Source organism: Clarias gariepinus, chromosome 21 (genome assembly GCF_024256425.1).
Source record: "Clarias gariepinus isolate MV-2021 ecotype Netherlands chromosome 21, CGAR_prim_01v2, whole genome shotgun sequence".
NCBI classification, from domain to species: Eukaryota; Metazoa; Chordata; class Actinopteri; order Siluriformes; family Clariidae; genus Clarias; species Clarias gariepinus.
In genome coordinates, this window is record NC_071120.1 from 23,530,262 (window position 1) to 23,548,504 (window position 18,243).

General features: G+C 38.1%; 3 protein-coding genes across 8 annotated transcripts in view; 2 read left to right on the forward strand and 1 right to left on the reverse strand.

The window, feature by feature from the left end:
• hs3st1l2 (heparan sulfate (glucosamine) 3-O-sulfotransferase 1-like 2) overlaps positions 1-8,466 on the forward strand; it is a 33,123-nt gene extending 24,657 nt beyond the window's left edge. For 4 of the 6 annotated variants that reach the window (XM_053480570.1, XM_053480573.1, XM_053480568.1 and 1 more), the window contains one exon: positions 5,502-8,466. In XM_053480570.1, coding sequence (XP_053336545.1) covers positions 5,650-6,573 — 924 coding nt within the window. In that variant the 5' untranslated portion in view covers positions 5,502-5,649 and the 3' untranslated portion in view covers positions 6,574-8,466. Of the gene's footprint in view, positions 1-774; positions 2,160-5,176; positions 5,310-5,501 lie in introns of those variants that run through there. The other 2 variants (XM_053480569.1, XM_053480571.1) reach the window with 2 other exon arrangements.
• On the reverse strand, positions 8,266-13,494 carry LOC128509044 (histone H2A.V). The gene is made up of 5 exons (XM_053480575.1): positions 13,327-13,494; positions 10,725-10,802; positions 9,950-10,063; positions 9,161-9,290; positions 8,266-8,586 (listed from the first exon to the last, which is right to left on the reverse strand). The coding sequence occupies exons 1-5, from the start codon at positions 13,327-13,329 to the stop codon at positions 8,525-8,527; spliced, it is 387 nt and encodes a 128-aa protein (XP_053336550.1). The 5' UTR covers positions 13,330-13,494; the 3' UTR covers positions 8,266-8,524.
• Positions 13,495-14,044: 550 nt separating this feature from the next.
• purba (purine-rich element binding protein Ba) lies at positions 14,045-17,124 on the forward strand. The gene has a single exon (XM_053481691.1). The coding sequence runs from the start codon at positions 14,369-14,371 to the stop codon at positions 15,311-15,313; it is 945 nt and encodes a 314-aa protein (XP_053337666.1). The 5' UTR covers positions 14,045-14,368; the 3' UTR covers positions 15,314-17,124.
• The last annotated feature ends 1,119 nt before the right edge of the window (positions 17,125-18,243 follow it).

Below are 18,243 nucleotides of genomic sequence, written 5' to 3' on the forward strand. Positions count from 1 at the left end.
CCCACTCCTAACATAAATCTACTCCGGTCTGATTAGAGCTATAATGTATAATATAGTATCATATCATATCAATATACATACAACATACTCTTTACTATGTAATTTAATACTTTTATAGGCTTTGATTTTTTTTTTTTTGTTGTTAGAATTAAAACAGTGTAAAAATATGTAAGAGGATTATGGCCACCATAGACAATTCAAGTTCAACTGTTTTGGAAAATAAAAGATTTCTGAGGGAAAATAAAGTAATTCTGACTTTTGTTTTCTGAATTCTGAATTTATTTTTTTATAATTCAGACTTTTTTCTCAAAATTCTGACTTTTCCCCCTCAGAATGCAGACTTTTTCACAGAATTTCAATTTCTTTTCACAAATCTCTCCTTTTTAAAGTAATTTATAATTCTCAATTCTGATTGTAATTTTAGAAGTCTGACTTCAGTTTCAGAATTCAGATTTTCCATCATAATTCTGACTTGAATTCAACATTCTGACATTATTCTTAGAACTCAAATAGATTTTATGGTGGCCCTAAACCTCTTCCATAGTGAAATATCAAGTGTATATATGAGAGATATTATTTTTGTTGTTAATTATACTGTACCTCCACTGTATATAATAATTGTACATTTAGATTTTATGTCTTTTGATAATCTACTTATAAATATGAACCAGAAAGCATTTTTCCAAAAGCCAAAAAAGAAGCTTTATCCATCTATCATCTATAGCGCTTATTTCCTTTGGATATCTTTTTGATTTTCTCGGAGAAAATACGCTGCCTGGCCAAAAAAATCACCATTTCAGATGAGTCAAATTATTGGTCTGAACTCACAGGATTGACTAAACAACTATGTTACCATAAGCAAACCACTTGATTGAGAGACTAATTAGGAAAAAAGCTTCCGTTTGCTGGAGAACATAAAGATTGGACAATGAAAAAAGGTCATGTGGTCTGCTGAGGTCAAACTGACTCTATTCCAGAGCGATGTGCGCGTCAGGGTAAGAAAGAAAGCACATGAATCAATGCACCCATCATGCATAGTGTCCACTGTACAAGCCTCTGGAGGCAGCGTTATGATCTGGGTTTGCTTCAGTTGCTCAGGTTTAGACTCAGCAACGTTATGCGGCAATAAAATGAAGTCAGCTGACGACCTGAATGTACTAAATGACCAGGTTATCACATCTATGCAGTTTTTATGCCCTGATGGCACAGACATATTCCTGGACTCAATTTGTAAAAGAGTGGCCTGGGAGCATGAGGAATCATTTTCACACATGAACTGGCCACCACGTTGTGTGCTATAATCAAAGCTAAAGGTGCATGAGATGTAAAAAGCTGCATAGCCGTGGCAAAGAACTCAAACATTCCTGTCAATGCAAATATCAGCAGTCATATTATGTTGGTGGAAATTGAATGTATTTTAATGCTTATTGAAGTTAACCACAACTAATCATTTTTGGACAGGTGCACATGTTAAAAGGTCATGGGAAAAGGTCAAAGGTAGTACCAGACAGGGAAGGTAAGAGCGAAGTCGCTTGAAATTACCTGAAAACACCAAGAACAACAGTTACACAGAGAACAATAACTCTTTTTGAGACAGTTCATAGGCAAAAGGGAACCTACTGTACCTATTTCCTCATAATTTGGACATTTAAATAATGCATTGCATTGTGGGATTGAAAGACCAAATTACGCATCCCCCACTGATATATACAGTAATTTATAAGGTTTACTAGTGAACAGGTGTGTTTACTCTAGTTTTAGAAAAAAAACACTTACACATGACTAGTTAAAAAATAAAGAGAGTGTGAGAGTTATGAAATGGTTAAGATATTTCCCCAAAGAAAAACATGCAGTGGGTTAAATTTCACTTCTGCTGTTCCAGTGTTTAATATTTCACAGCACAGCACATTTCCTTTTCCTTCAGGACAGCACTACGAACGGTATTATCACAAGATCCTGCGTTAGCTCAGTGCTTCATTGCATTGAATATTGAATAAGAATATTGCTCTTTAGTGAGTTAATTTACCGTTACTTTTCTTTAAAAAATTTTTTTTTTTTCAACCGTTGATAAACTTAAGCAGGCTCACCACGATGGAACGTCTTGTATCCCTCAGAGTTGGACTTCTTGTATTCATAGTTTGTCACTGTATGTTAAACCAGTAAGTTGAGTTCTAAGTATTATTATGAATTTCGATGAACTTCGTATATTTATTAATGTATAGTGGTAAGAGTTGTAAAACCTTACAGAAAATATATATTTTTAAATACTGGGCAAGATTTTATGTCCGTTTAGGAATAATATAATATGCCTGAACATATTAAGATATAGCACCTTTAATTACTACTTATAAAAGCCACTGTAATAGTCAAGTTAAAAAGTAGTATAGGAAAAGGGACGGTTAAACTAAACAAAGCAACTTTGTAAAAACTTTTGCTTCGTTATTCATGCTTGTGGATCGATTTGGCGGCCTCGCTTTAAAAGAGGTGCTCAAAAAGCAACGATTCGTTCCGCAATTACCCATCACCGCTATCATTAAAAACTGTTATTAAACCACTGAAGTCTTTACAACTCTTTAGAAAAAAAACTGCTCAGGAGTGCAAATAGGCGTTAATGTCCCAAACTGTGCCTACATATGGCGGACTAGAGTGTGATATTTCAGAATAACAGCTGTGAAATTGTCATCCTAAGAACCACTTTGTCTCCGGGGAATGAAGTGAGAGACATTACGGACACTCTGTCCGTAATGGCCGAGTTGATGACGCTTGTAGTGCTAAATGATAATGGGGACGAGGCTTCATACTTGAGTGCTACATGATTGGCTGACAGAGTCGCATGCAGGAGGCCAAGAGGCCTGCGCACCAGCTCCCACTGGAGCAATTAAGTCAGGAACAGCGGCACTTGTTTACATGGCCTTACCGCTCTAGACCAGAGAGCGAGCAAATTAATAACCACGACTCGATAGGGAGGCGAGCATACACCGAGACGTAGCCCCTCAGGCTTCCAGCAACAAGACCGGCTCGAACCTGTGTTCACATATTCACTGAAATTTATACTGCTTGAACGACATACACCATTTTAACAAGATTAGCTTTTCTTTCAGCTTGGTTAGATTTTTAGATCTACTTCAGATTCGGAGCGATACCTGCCTAGATCCAGTCCACTGTCTTGCAAAGCTGGTCCTCACACAGGGACTTGTATCGAACCTAAATCATTAACATAGTTAATATTCTTTTTGAGCCATGTTACGGAACATGAAAGCACAACATCTGACCAATCAAATTTGAGAATTCCACTCAGAATCCAAAGCACAGCTGTGGGATTGGACAATATGACTTCATAGCTATAAGAGCTACAGATGTGACAGACGCAAAACATTTCACTAAAGCACCTGCAATCCTGCACAGTTTGGTAATTTATGTGCTCACTACCTTGAGAAGAAGGTTAATGACTACATATTAAATTTATTAGGTCGTTATACCATTAAATCACCCAACTGAGCTCTGCTACAGACATAAAGGACTACAGTTAAATTTAAGTTGATGATTGACGATGAAAGGGAAATAATGATGCAACAAAATAGCGCATAAAATGCCTCGCATGTTGCTTGAAAATGTTCATTATGGGAAGGTTTTATTTTATGGCTTGTGAATGATCTACAGTATCAATCAAAAGTTTGGACACGAGTTTGGATTTGTTTAAAACTAAGAAACAGCACATATGGCATTAAGTAATTAACTTACAACAACAACAACAACAGTCAGCTGTTATTTTAAGACAACAACGTTGAAGGTCAGCTGTTCTGGAATAGTTCTTGCAAGAACAGTATTGTGTCAAGTGCATTTGCAAAACCCATCAAGCACCATGATGATGAAACTCATCATGTCTCAACTCATCATCGTCTCTCATGAAGACCTTCCCAGGAAAGAAAGACCAAAACTTACCTCTGCTGCAGAGGAGCAGTTCAGTTCGAGTCACCAGCCTCAGAAATCACCAATTAACAAACAGCATCTCAGGTTAGAGCCGTTATGAAGGACTTACAGAGCATGAGTAGCAGATCCGTCTCAATATCGACTGTTCAAAGCAGTTATTGTATATTTCTCATTGTTTCAGCATTGTTTTGTAGAATAATGTAGAAGGAAATAAAAACCAGGAACGACCATGGAGTTAGAAGGTGTGTCCAAACTTTTGACTGGCGCAAATTGTGATTTATACATATTTCTTCACACATTTAAAATTAATTTCCTTAATTTTCTTTTGATCCTGGAAAGCTGCTTTGCGACGATGACCCTTGTTTAAAGTGCTAAAAGTGAAATTTTATGTCACATACCCAGCCATATACAGTATGTATGATAATGCATAAAATCTATGATAATGTATGAAATGTGACCTTGAAAAGAAAAAAGGAAGTGAGGAGGCAAAAATCTAATAGAGATTAAAATATAAAATCTACAATTTTGTTACACTCACTCACTCATCGTCTATACCGCTTTATCCTGGATACAGGGTTGCGGGAGGGCTTGGAACCTATCCCAGGAGACTTAGGGCACGAGGCGGGGTACAGGGGGGGGGGGGTGTCAGGGCGCCAATCCCTCACAGACACACACTCATTCACACACTACGGGCAATTTGGGAACGCCAGTTAGCCTAATCTGCATGTCTTTGGACCGTGGGAGGAAACCGGAGAACCCGGAGGAAACCCACCAAGCATGCAAACATAGACAAACTCCATGTGCATAGAAATGGGATTAGAATAATAGAAGTGTATAAATGAACTGTATTAAATATGTGGAATGTGCAATGTGCAGGCAGCAGCAGTACGATGTGGTCATGGAGTGTGAAATGAAATGATAAGCAGAAGTGATATTGTCCATCTTTAAAGTGCAGTAGTGCAATAATAGTTCTCTTTTTCTTGGCCATAAATAAACTCTTCTGCCATAAATAAGTATAAAAACGTCTTTTAAACATTGTTATTTCCTTTTAATGAAATAGTTACTTGTATCTTTTTGTTTTAGCAAATTTATTTACCTCATCCTTCCAGTTTTGTTCAAATGCTCTATACAAAAAGCAAGAAAGATTTTGTTCATCTACGCACTTATATTGACTTTATCGATATATTAGATATATTATCGAGTTATTATTGAACTTCCAGCCTCCTAACACACAGTATGACTGCAGATCAAACCCTGCTATCCGTTATCACCAAAATGAGGATGGGTTCCCTGTTGAGTCTGGTTCCTCTCAAGGTTTCTTCCCACTGCCATCCCTGACGATCAAGCCCTCGGCTTTGTGACAATGACAATTATTAAAAGTACTGTACAAATAAAATTGAATTGAATTTTAGGGGGTTTAGAATATAATTAGAGAGAGAGAGACTTACAGATAGATACATAATTACAGTTGTTTTAATTAAAACTCTGTTTTTATTTTGTGTTAAAACATAAAATCAGGTCTAATTTCACGCAAGCCTCAAAATATTTTTCCTGTTTATTTTTATCTACAGGAAACTGGAGTGAAGATCTGAAGCAGTGGCAATCGACAGCTGTTGTGTATCAGCGTGTGTGCCCACCCGCTGTGTGTGTCATCTTTCCCACTGCTGCGTGTTTGTGTTTGTGTCTGCTCGCTACCCTTGACCTGACTAAAGTGTCACCATGTGGTGGACTCTTCTCCTGGCACTCTTCCTATTACTGGTGCTCCAAGCCCAGTTGTACGTGTGCCTGCGGGAACTCAGATCCTCGGCGACCTCTGCGACCTCTGCGACCTCTGCGAACCCGCATGAGAACACCACCAGCAGCAGCGCCTCGCGACGCATCCCGGGTGCCATCATCATCGGGGTACGCAAGGGTGGCACCAGGGCCCTGCTGGAGATGCTCAACCTTCATCCAGATGTGGAGGTTGCCAAGGCCGAAGTGCACTACTTCAACTTGGATGAAAACTTCCGCAAGGGTTTGGACTGGTATCGTGCTCAGATGCCTCTCACCCATGCCGGGCAGGTGACCGTGGAAAAGACTCCAGGTTATTTCACAGCGCCCGCGGTTCCAGCCAGAATGTGGTCGATGAATCCGGCGGTGAAGCTTCTTCTGATCGTCCGCGATCCAGCTGAGAGGCTCGTCTCAGACTACACACAGGTCCTGCATAACCGCATCCAGCAGAACAAACCGTATCAACCCCTGGAAGAACTGCTCCTGCGCCGAGGACACATCAACCCCAACTACAAGGCCCTCCAGAGAAGCCTTTACCACCAACATCTGGCCAGGTGGCTGGCTTTTTTCCCCAGGGAGCAGATCCATATTGTTGACGGAGAAGCATTAATCCGGGATCCATTCCCAGAACTTCAAAAAGCAGAGAAATTCCTGGAACTTCCACCACAAATAATGCCAGATAACTTTTATTTCAACACCACTAAAGGGTTTTACTGCCTGCTTTCCGCAGGACACGACAAGTGCCTGGATGAATCAAAAGGGAGGCCGCATGCACCTCTCAGCAACGAGGCTTTCCAAAAGCTCTGTCGGTTCCTCAGATTGCCCAATCAGATCTTTTTTAGGATGACAAGCCAGACTTTCGACTGGTGCTGATAAAACGGGTAGATTTTAAAAACTGTAGACGAATTCTGCCATGAAACATCCTGTCAGCCCAGGACTCTAAACATTATTTGATATTTGACGGAAACTTCATTAACGTCTGGCTTTATTCCAACCAGAACTTCTAAGCAAACTTGGTTTAAGTCCAACAGTGGGAAGGGGGAAAAAAAGAAGAAAAGGAGCACAAATGTGGAAAACATACAGTACCCCTGGCGCAAAGGTTCCTCCTGGTGTTAGTTATGCAGAACTGCAACAAACCTTGATCTTGAAAGTTAGGGGTCTGGAACAGATTAATGGACCATAGCTCAGGCTGTAGCTCAGGCTTTACTAATCTCATCCACAGAATAGCTGTTTGGTGTAAATGAAAAACTGCAGCTGCACTGGGACTTTGTGGATATGAATTATAGAGCCCTGCTCTAGATTAATTGTATGTTGAAAATGATGATAGATATACAAAAAAAAAAGCTGCTGAGGGACACGAGTAAGATGGATGTACTCATGTTGCCAATAGGACAAACATTACATAGCTGATACATTCAGTGTATTTTATGTACGTTAAAAATGTTGGAACAAGTGTATGACTGAGCGCATTAATCATTCTAGTAATTAGTTTAATCTCTGCCATTTGTAAAATTAATCTTTTATGTTTTGTCTGCCATTTTGAGTAAGGTTATATTTTTAAACACTCTTCAAAAAGAAAATTGTCTCTATGCATTTTCTTTCTCTTTACACAATACACAAATGTGCAAAATTATGGTTTAGGACCATTACTCAAATATCATGTAAATCTCCAAGTTCCACTTTGAAAGCTAAAATACAATGATCTGACAATCTGATGATCAATTACTAGCTGCATGTTTCTTAATTATATTTGTACTTATGACTTGACTAATAATAGTGTCAAAAACTATGTGCTGAAGTGTTTGAAGCTTTCTCTTGGAGATTTAAGAGAACAGTGTTAAGTACCATGTACAACTAAATATTAAATTTTTACAACTGTTGTAAAAAAAAATTATACATAATATCCCAATATCTTCAGTCAAATGAAAATAATTTTATTCCTTATTACATTTCTTATTTACTGTCAGCAATTTTATTTTATTCTTCGTTGAAAACCACTTTGTCAAGTGTCACAGCATTTAATGAGCTGTGAGGTGGTGAACCATAACCACTGCGCCATGAGAGAGAGAACAGCAGTCCATCGCAGGACAACTTGGACTTGCATTTAATTCCATGTCCTCATTAAATAGTGTTTTTTTTTTTTTTATCAAAGAATGTTTTCTTAAAGCATTTCAAAAACCCCAGGACTATCACTATTAAGCAAGCCACAGGCAACAGTGGCAAGTGAAACAAATGGATAATTAACTATGTAGAAAACAAACACTACCAAAAGCAATCGAACCACTTTTGAAAAACATTCAACTCATTTCTTAGCTATGTACATGAACCAGTAAACCTTGCACTTATTAAAAGGACTGATTAAAAACCTTAACTCTGGTCATGCTGTTTTGAGTGTTAACTCCACATTAACCCGAGAACACAATACAGATTAGGTCAAAGCAGTCACTGAGCAATCTGATTAACATCAGAGTGAAAAAAGAGACAAACATTTTTTGTTTTGTAAAAAATGTGTTTTTATCAGTTCCATTTTTTTCAGTATAAAACACTTCTATAACTCTGGCCAAATCAAACAAATTCACTTTTATAACAGGACAAAAATCACAATTTCTGCATGTCTCTCTAAAATAGCTTTGAACACAGGGATCTGGTTTTAAACTAATATTGTAGATGGTAACAAAACTAACAAATTACTCAGGGTTAGCTAATACAATGTGAACATTAATTTAAAAAAAAAAAAAAAAAAAGTGTAGAAAAGAACGGATGCAAGTATATGATCACAGTCCGAACACAAGTCCTTGAGTCCAGCCCACCACGATGATGGTGTTTATGCAGTCTTCTGCTGGCCCTTCTTACCAATCAGGGACTTGTGGATGTGAGGGATCACACCTGGGGTAAGAAAAAAAAAAAAAAAAAAAAAAAAAAAGGTCAGTCAGTCAGTGACTGAGTACTCAACATCATTTAGGGCGATTTCACATTAGGCATGATTAGTCTGTACTGTACCCAGGAACTATTGCTCCCACCCCTGCTCCCCCTCCCCACTAGTCAGTATTCACATAACCTAATAATATTGATATTTCAGGAAAAACGGCAAGGGCAATGCTCTCACATGCTTTCCTATATTTATTAGCTACGGCTGTGCAAGTCAAAGAATTAACGCGCACACAGATTTCAGAGGAGACCAACGCTACTGATCTTCTCATGTTCTCAGGTAGATATCTGTATTGTACTCAAGAACAGCTTTTCCAGCAAACTCGGGCACTGTTCCCGAGCGCGGAATGATCATGTTCTCGCTGCTGAAAAAGAAAACTAAGCAGACTTTGGGATCAAGTGTTCCTAGAAATGAGCCCTAATAAGAAAACACAATTGAATCCACATCCTTCACTTCACGCAGCAAGCAAAACGTTTAGCACATTTTAAGCATGACCATGCAACGGAGTTCTGAAAGGTTTCCTGAACTTACCACCACCAGCAATGGTAGCCTTGATGAGGGAGTCCAACTCCTCGTCACCACGGATGGCCAGTTGTAGATGGCGGGGAGTGATACGCTTCACCTTCAGATCTTTGGAGGCGTTTCCTGCCAACTCCAGCACCTAAGCAGAGAGGCAATCACAGTAAAAATCAACCATTTCCATTTATGTACGTAAATGTAACATTTCCTATGCATTGACATCAGCAATGCACTCCATACCTGTCCTTTCCCTATCTTAATTTTGCCAATGTACATTACATTAGAAATGATACTGTACATCATACACAAAGTTGAACATTGCTGCACTTTATTATATTTAATTTAAATATGTCTGCTATAGATCATGGTTATGTCACACCTGATTTAGCAAAAATGTTCAGAGACAAAGCAAGAGGTAGCAAGATTTCTGTCCCAAAAGACCATGATTGGCCATTTGGTGGAAGAACACAGGATAAGCTAATGTTTTTTTTTCTCTTCCCAAAATGTTTTTTTTTTTTTTTTAATACATGAGTTAAATGCACAACATCTAGACAGACGAGCAAATCAATGGAACATCAGCAAATACCATTTTATAATTTACAGTAGTATTTTTTTTTTCATAGTATTGAGAATTACGACTTGGATAACATCAGTATTTGTGGAATGACTGCTTTCTATATAAACTGAGGGCTGTAAAGAAAAGCCACCCGTTTCCGATAAACCCGATCTAATGTAGTCGTGTGGTTGTGAAAGAATGACAACACAAAGTGACACCAGAATTCAGTAAGTAACTGCCTTTACCTCAGCTGTAAGATATTCAAGAATGGCAGCGCTGTACACTGCTGCTGTAGCTCCCACTCGCCCATGACTGGTAGTGCGGGTCTTCAGATGCCTGTGGATACGACCCACGGGGAACTACATACAGTCAAAATGAGACATTATTTTAGTAATGGACAAAATCATAATCAGATGGATTGCACTAGTAAAATGACTCAAAACAGAGCTGCCGGTCCAGTGCTTAGTGCTATTCTGAGTGACATGCACTTTTGGCATGACGAACATCAAGTCAAGATCTCTCAGTTTTGTTTTGACGTGCAACTGTGCTATGACTGCAATATGTCCAAGCCCTCCTCTGACCTTGACCAACCTGCTTTTCTACCTACAAGAACCGTTAACGGCTACAAAACAGAGGATTTTCCAATAACGTTATAATATAAATCATTCACATGCTTATCATCTCATGTATATTTTATTTTGCATGCTACAGTGCAATTTAGCAATTAAAACAGCAGCTCAAATAGAGATCAATAATATTTTGGAATATATTTAAAATCATTTGGAATTATAATCCAAATAATGGATAATGGAATGATGTAAAAGAAGATACTGTTTCCCACTCATGATTTTAAATTATTGCAAAATATGAAACATTTGCTTCACAACCAAATAACGAGCGGGGAGGGGAAAAAAAAATAATAATCCGGCCATTAGTACACAGCATCTCACAGTCTAAACCAAAAATACACTGATCAACACTCCAGACATAATAAACATTAGCATTAATAATGGCACTTACCTGAAGTCCAGCCCTCTGAGAGCGAGACACTGCTTTCGCCTTGGCTTTGCCACTGTCCTTTCCTGCCTTGCCACCAGCCTAGGATTTAAACAAAACACATATGCACGGTTAATTAACCAAAATTGCAAACATTTAATTTTATTCGGACAAGCAAAAACATGTGCATGCCATGCAACATTTCTTAACATTTTAAAATAATAATACGTAAAATGTCAACATGCTTATACCAACAAAAACATCACGAGGAAATTTGGCATAAAGTACATCTTAAACTACTAAACTTTAAGGAGTAATCTAGGAACTTAAATGTCGTAAACTTAAATAATGTATCTTTTTGCGATGTGTTATCCACTGCGCAATGTTCGCAATTATACTTTTTTTTTTTAACCATATATACTCATCCTCAAAACCTATAAAATTACTTCTAAACATTAATCCCCCTCATTCCTGTACTGTAAACATGCCACTTTTGCACTTCTGGTTAGATGTTAACTGTATTTCATAGCCTCTGTATGTGTACTTTAAATTCAATTCAATTCAATTTTATTTATATAGCGCTTTTAACAATGGTCATTGTCCCAAAGCAGCTTCACAAGAAAAAAAATGAAAGATTTTTTTTTTTTTTTTTTAAGAAAGAAAAGAAAATTTAAACCGTAAAGTGGAATCTAATCTAATAATCTAAAAGGACTGTAAATTGCATTAACTGGGTAGATACATGCTTTTCCAATATAGTTTTTTTTTTTGATAAATGAATGGTTGGAAAGATAGGAAAAAAAAAAAAAAAACACTGACATTGACCATATCCTGACAAAAATCAATTTAAAGTACCTACTCAAAATGAATAAATGAATGAATGAATGAATGTTGTTAAGTCTTTCGACTGCTCCAGTTAAGGGATCTACTAATCTGTACAACAACTTGGCACAGGTTTTGCACCAAATGCCCTTCCTGACGTAACTCTCCTATTTTATCAAGGCTGAGAACCAGCACCGCATCCAGTGGTTCGGGTTTGGTCACTGGGTGGGAATCAAACCCAAGCCTTCCACATGGCAGATGAGATCACTGAGCTACCAACTCCCCAGAATGAATGAATTAATTAATTAATAAATATCCTTCTATCCATCCATTTCCGGATTGCAAAATTAATGTTGCTGGATATAAGTATTGCAAAAAATTTTACATTCAAAATTAATAACAGGCTGTGCCATTTTCATCAATGCATCTTGATACTCTCGAGTCCTGATTTTAGTTTTTACAGCCAATTAAGATAACTATAGACAATGTCAGCTTAACTGATTTTAAGTTATAATCCATATAATGCTAGGGACTTTTTTTTTTTTGTCGAGTGTGTGAGAAACATAGAAATAGAAATACACAACAGTTAGGAATTTACAAATTCAGCCATTTGAAAAAAAGTGATTAATTGCTACATAAAACAAATCAAAATATATTAATTTCTAGTAAGCACAGGTTATACAATCAGCTTTCTTCAAGGATCTCGCGCGCTAAGTAAATCATGTTCGTTGTGAAGAGTCGACTCTTAACTCGAAGAATTTGACTCTTAACTGGAAACGTCTGTATTTAGAGTCGATTCAGTTTGGAACCGATTCGACGTAAAGCGAAACCACGATGCCAACTTAATAACTGGACACCCTCTCTCTCTCATACACACATACATATGTTCAGATGGCTTATGTAAGATATATAATTATTTCGTTTTATACATTTAAATTTACTAACAAGCAGTGCCATTTCTATCAAGCTTTTTTAAGTTTTATGTTTTTGTTTATTTCTTCTTCCAGCCAATTAAGATAATTAAAGATAACCCATTTCAAGTAATAATCCATATAATTCCAGCGACTATTTTTACTTATTTATTTTTCGTCAAGATGTTGAAATAATAATACACAACAGTTGGGTATTTAAAATAAAAAGTGATTAAACCTATTTTCCAAAAGCCACAGGTTATACAATCAGCTTCCTTCATAGATCTCATTGAATGAACTGAGGAACCCAGCTGGGGCAAAATAAACATAGTTTACACACACAGGATCCAAAACAACCCGCAACACCAAAATACAAAGACTACTTAAAAAAAAAAAAAAATAAACTCGCATCGCTCGTCTCAACACCAACTCTTTGTAGCCATCAGAAAAACATCTATATACACACACACTTCTCGGAGTTAGCTAGCTAGCTAACCCAGCGAGAGCAAGTTAAACCAGCAGCCAGGAAAAGTAAACAATCCTAACCAGTACTATAGTACTAAGCTAGTAGCTTCCGAGTTATAGATTACTAACCACTAAAAACTAAAAACACACTCTTCTGGTTAACTGGTTAAAACTTACGTCTGTAAAATAAACATTTTCAGAAAAACTAGAAAACAAAAAGTTGTAAATTACATTAAAACAAACAACACAAGCTCTTAGCGCGCGCAGACAACGTCGAAGCTAAGCTAAGCTAGCGGATTAGCAAAAAAAAAGAAAAAAGGAAAAAATCGCTGTTTTCTCATTCAAACTGTGAATACCGTCAAACACGCGGCATATTCCACAAAACGAGATATATATACAATAAAGCGAAAGTAAATAAAGGTAAAGCCTACCATTGTAAAGGTTGGTTGATTTGGGACGCGGATCCGGGAGGACTACGCTAAATCAATTTGGCCTCAAACAGAGAGGAACAATAAACCTCCGTTTAGAAGAGAAAGGTAGACGAGCAGAAGCATTGGCTAATCACGTTCGCCGTTGTTGATTCGAATTTTACTCCGAGCCAATGATATTGCAGGTTGCTAACCGTTTTTCCCCCATCCCCCATCGTTGAACGGTATTTTTGCACATACAGAATGGAGGCGGGACTTAGTGAAAGTATGAAATGTACTTTTACTCAATCTTTAACTAAATAGATAGATAGATAGATGGGTAGATGGATCTACTTTTGCAGTTGAAATTTCTGTTGAGGTTAACATTATATAATATGGATCCAGTAATATGACCAGTAATAATTGTACAGTACATTTAACTCTTATCCGAGTTTAAAAAAACTTATTTATATAATTATTAGTACACTTTGTACACAATAGTGTACAAAAACTCATTTACCTTTGAGAAAACGGAAAAAGTCAATCTGACAAGAGTGGGCGGAACTAAAAGTTTGATTGACTTCCTAAATAGACCATTAAGCAAGTTCCTTTTGGTAGCAGCTGACTTAACAGACAAGTCCCTTGTCCAATCAGATTAAAGGAAATCGATACTCAGTTGAAGTCGCGAAGAATTTTTATTTTACACTCGTATTGTAACAAACCTCGCCTCCTACGTTAGGATTGGTTAGTATTTTATGTAAACGCTTATCGATTGGACAAGACGGATGTCTTTTACTTTACCGTAGCAGCCTCAAAGAATCTCAAATTTAAATCAGAAACATCATAGTGTTAATAAAAACAAATCTTACAATTTGAACAAAAGAATACTTATGTTTTTGTGCGTGATGTTTATCCAGCATAATGCAATTTACGGGACACAGACCCAATTTATGATCTTATAGTATTTACGTCAATCTTAGTGAAGGAGGCGGGTTTTTGTCTGTATACGGGTGGTAAAAGTAACTGCGCGTTAGAGTGCTTGAAGGCAGAGAAGCAGCTGCTGGTGATGGTGAAGATGGCGGATGGGGATAGTGGGAGTGAGCGCGGTGGAAGTAGCGGTGGTGGTGGAGCTGGAGGAGGCAGCGGATTCCCTCATTTTCAGCGGGATCAAGAAGAGACCCAGGAGCTGGCCTCCAAACGCTTGGACATCCAGAACAAGCGTTTTTACCTGGACGTGAAGCAGAACTCGAAGGGTCGGTTTGTGAAAATCGCTGAGGTCGGCGCCGGGGGCTCAAAGAGTCGGCTAACTCTGTCCATGTCGGTGGCGGCGGAATTCCGCGACTACTTGGGCGACTTCATAGAGCACTACGCCCAGCTCGGGCCTAGCACCCCGGAGCAGATCGCACAGTCATCCGGCGGGGAGGACGGCGGGCCGAGGCGGGCCTTGAAGAGCGAGTTTTTGGTGAGGGAAAACCGAAAATACTACCTCGATCTGAAGGAGAACCAGCGCGGAAGATTCCTGAGGATCCGGCAAACCGTCAACCGCGGCGCGGGTTTCGGAATCGGAGGGGGAGTGCCCCATGGGGCGGCGATGCAGTCCGGACAGACCATCGCCCTCCCGGCTCAGGGACTGATCGAGTTCCGCGACGCGTTGGCCAAGCTGATTGACGACTACGGCGGCGACGATGACGAGCTCTCCGGGCCCGGATGCGGCGGCGCCGGCGGCGGAGGCTACAACGAGCTCCCCGAGGGCACGTCCATCACCGTGGACTCCAAGCGCTTTTTCTTCGACGTTGGCGCCAACAAGTACGGCGTGTTTCTCCGGGTCAGCGAGGTGAAGCCCAGCTACCGGAACTCGATCACGGTGCCGTTTAAAGCCTGGGGCAAGTTCGGAGGAGCTTTCTGCCGCTACGCCGAGGAGATGAAGGAGATCCAGGAGAGGCAGAGGGATAAAATGTACGAGCGGAGAGCGGACGAGGAATCCGACGGAGACGACGTGGACGACGACTGATTTCTGCCGCCCCCCCTGAGAACCGGGTCGTTTGAAAGGATGTGCATGATGAACTTTAAATACTAAAACACCTAAGTTGTGTGACTGACTGACAAACATGGAGTAAATAAATACAATGGCAAGCAAACGAGGTTTTGCTTGACCCCCTCCTCCCCATAGCTGCACTAGGCCTAGTGTTAGTGAGAGCTCCTTTTTTGGTGCAGACCTGTTTTAGATGGCATGTAAAAGAAAAGGCATAATTAATCCAACCAACCCCGCCCCCAAAAAACAAACAAACAAACAAACAAAACACTAGATTCTAATGTGCTTATGAACACACAATGTGAGCATACAGTGCTTGTATTTTTATTAAGGTTCTGTAGGGTATGCATTGCCATAACAGACAGAAGACCAGCGAGCAAACCTTTTATTCAGGAAGTTTGTTTCATGGAATTTTCTTACCTTTGGTTTCAGGTCTCTTAACGCTTGGCTCCGGGTTTCCTGGTTTCAAGATTTATTTTTTAAAAAGTTCACGCAGCAAACTTGGACGTACAGACATTTTACGTGGACCATTGACACAAAAAAAAAAGGTGCTACGAAACATTTCACCACCCCCTTAAACTTTATTAGTATTATTACTACTACTACTACTACTATTATTATTATTATTATTATTATTAAGAATGTGTAAAATACAAATTAAATTCAATGTACATACTAAATTATTCATAGAAAGATGGTCGAAGGTTGATAAAGCACACAGCCACTATTATCCTAAATCATCCTGATACTTTTACACTTTGCTCCTAAGTTACAAAAGTAAGCACAGTGTTATATTTTAAAGACATTAACCTGTTTTTTTTTTTTTTGGTTTTGGTTACGTCTGCAAAGAAATAAGTGATAAGATGATTCATTATCTGTCAGAGTTAAAAGAAAGAAAAAACTAGAGCGTAACTGGACAATACATTTTACATTAGATTTAACATAAACCTCACCCAACAGGGGTTAAATACTTATTTTTAAACAGAAATATATATATATAGAAATATATTTATATATATATATATATATATATATATATATATATATATAGGAATTTAGAATTGATGCAATTATTATAACAAGCTTATTTAAACAAATCTTGGATGCAATTATCCAGTGGGATATTACTTCTTATGGTTTGTTAATTAAAAAAAAAAAAGTTTTATTATTATAAATTTTTCACACGGTTCTTATTGACGAGGCCATAAGAACATAGGCAGTATTTAAGATGCTGTGTAACTTTTTTGTTGTTGTCAAAAATCTGACTTGAGAAATGTTTCCTTTAGCCTTTTGTATTATTTCTATCTGAATATGCATAATCTCCCAGAACAGCCTATTCTCATCAATTTCCATCTCTTCTATGTGAGATAAAAAATATGTCTGTTCAAGTTTACAACAATGCTGTCGGAAAGTTTTTTGTACCTGCTTTGATCGATCACTGTATGCTGTATTATTAGACATTATTATTATTATTAGACATTTCATTTGCTCTACCGAAGAACACAAAGCAGGATTTACAAACTGTGACGATTGTCACACACAGTCTCGATGTGTGAACTCTCTCTCTCTTCTTCAGGTTTAGATTTCAATCCCTTAGTCATGTACACCACCTTGGAGCAATAGCACTACTTTTCTACTACTTTTAAAAATCAATGTCAGTTTTGCCCTCAGTTTAGATCTTTTCTGTACCATGTCCCATGAAAAAAGGCAGCTGTCAGTCGACATCATTCTGCTGTAACACTCCACCATCTTCCTTTCAAGGACAAATAAAAAAAAATTGCTGATTAAAATGATGCTTGTTTGAGCCGTGTGTGTATGTCTGTGTAAAAACAATAGTGTTTCCTAAAATGAGTACAAATCTGTCCATAGTAAAAGCATGTTATATACCGTAGATGTGCTATAAGTTAAAGTTACATACTTGTGTATATGGATTTCAAACATTCAATATAGTTAAATAATATTTTCATATTTTCCTCATTTCATTAGCTTGTGCACCTCCTTAGCGATTAAGATGACATGACCAAGTGGTGCGATAACAACTAGTGGAGGCAGTATAGCACCAAGTGACGCTCTGTTTATCCCATTATTGAACTCTAACACTATTTCTATTAGTTATTGTTGTGTGTGTATATATATGTATACTCTCAGAAAAAAGTATAAAACTGTACCTTTTAGGGTACAAGTGGCCATCACTAGGGTGTAGGGTGGAACCCTGAAGGGTACAATTTTGTACCTTCTACCATTTAAAGGACAATTTTGTACCCCAAGGAACAAACCCATGCACAATGAAGGTACAAAAGTGTACCTTTTAAAAAAAGATCTTTAAATAAATGAATAAAAAAATTCACATCTTGGCTAACATATCAGCGTCTTTCCTTCATTATATCTCATTAAATTAATTCAATCTGACAACTGTGGTTGTTTAAAAAAAAAAATAACAAAGTATAAAACAGTCATTTGAAAGATGAGAATATGTGTAATTTGTAAAGTTCTCCAAAGGCATTTGGGCAACAGAACAGGTGTGGCATTTATGCAGATGTTACTGTCAGAGGTCGATTACTCTGGTAACTGGAGGCTTGTCACCATCCACAGTAAGCTTCAAAACATACCGATGAGGAAAACATCAGGGTGCTCATCAAATTTAATAGTACTGTCAAATTGAAAACAAAATTTGCACCAAATGCAGAGCCTCATCATCTACACCGCTTGGCCCGGCATGTCTCGATCCCATCAACTCTGATAACTGCAGTGACTCTACTTTTAAGCGCAAGTTTCAGTTGTCCCCTGTATTTAAACTGCTGGATATGGTGACAATGGTTCACTCTAAATGAGAAAGCAAAAATTTATATCAGTAAAGATTTATATCAGTCAAATTTTCTCAGCAGATGACTAAACTGATAGAGAGAAAA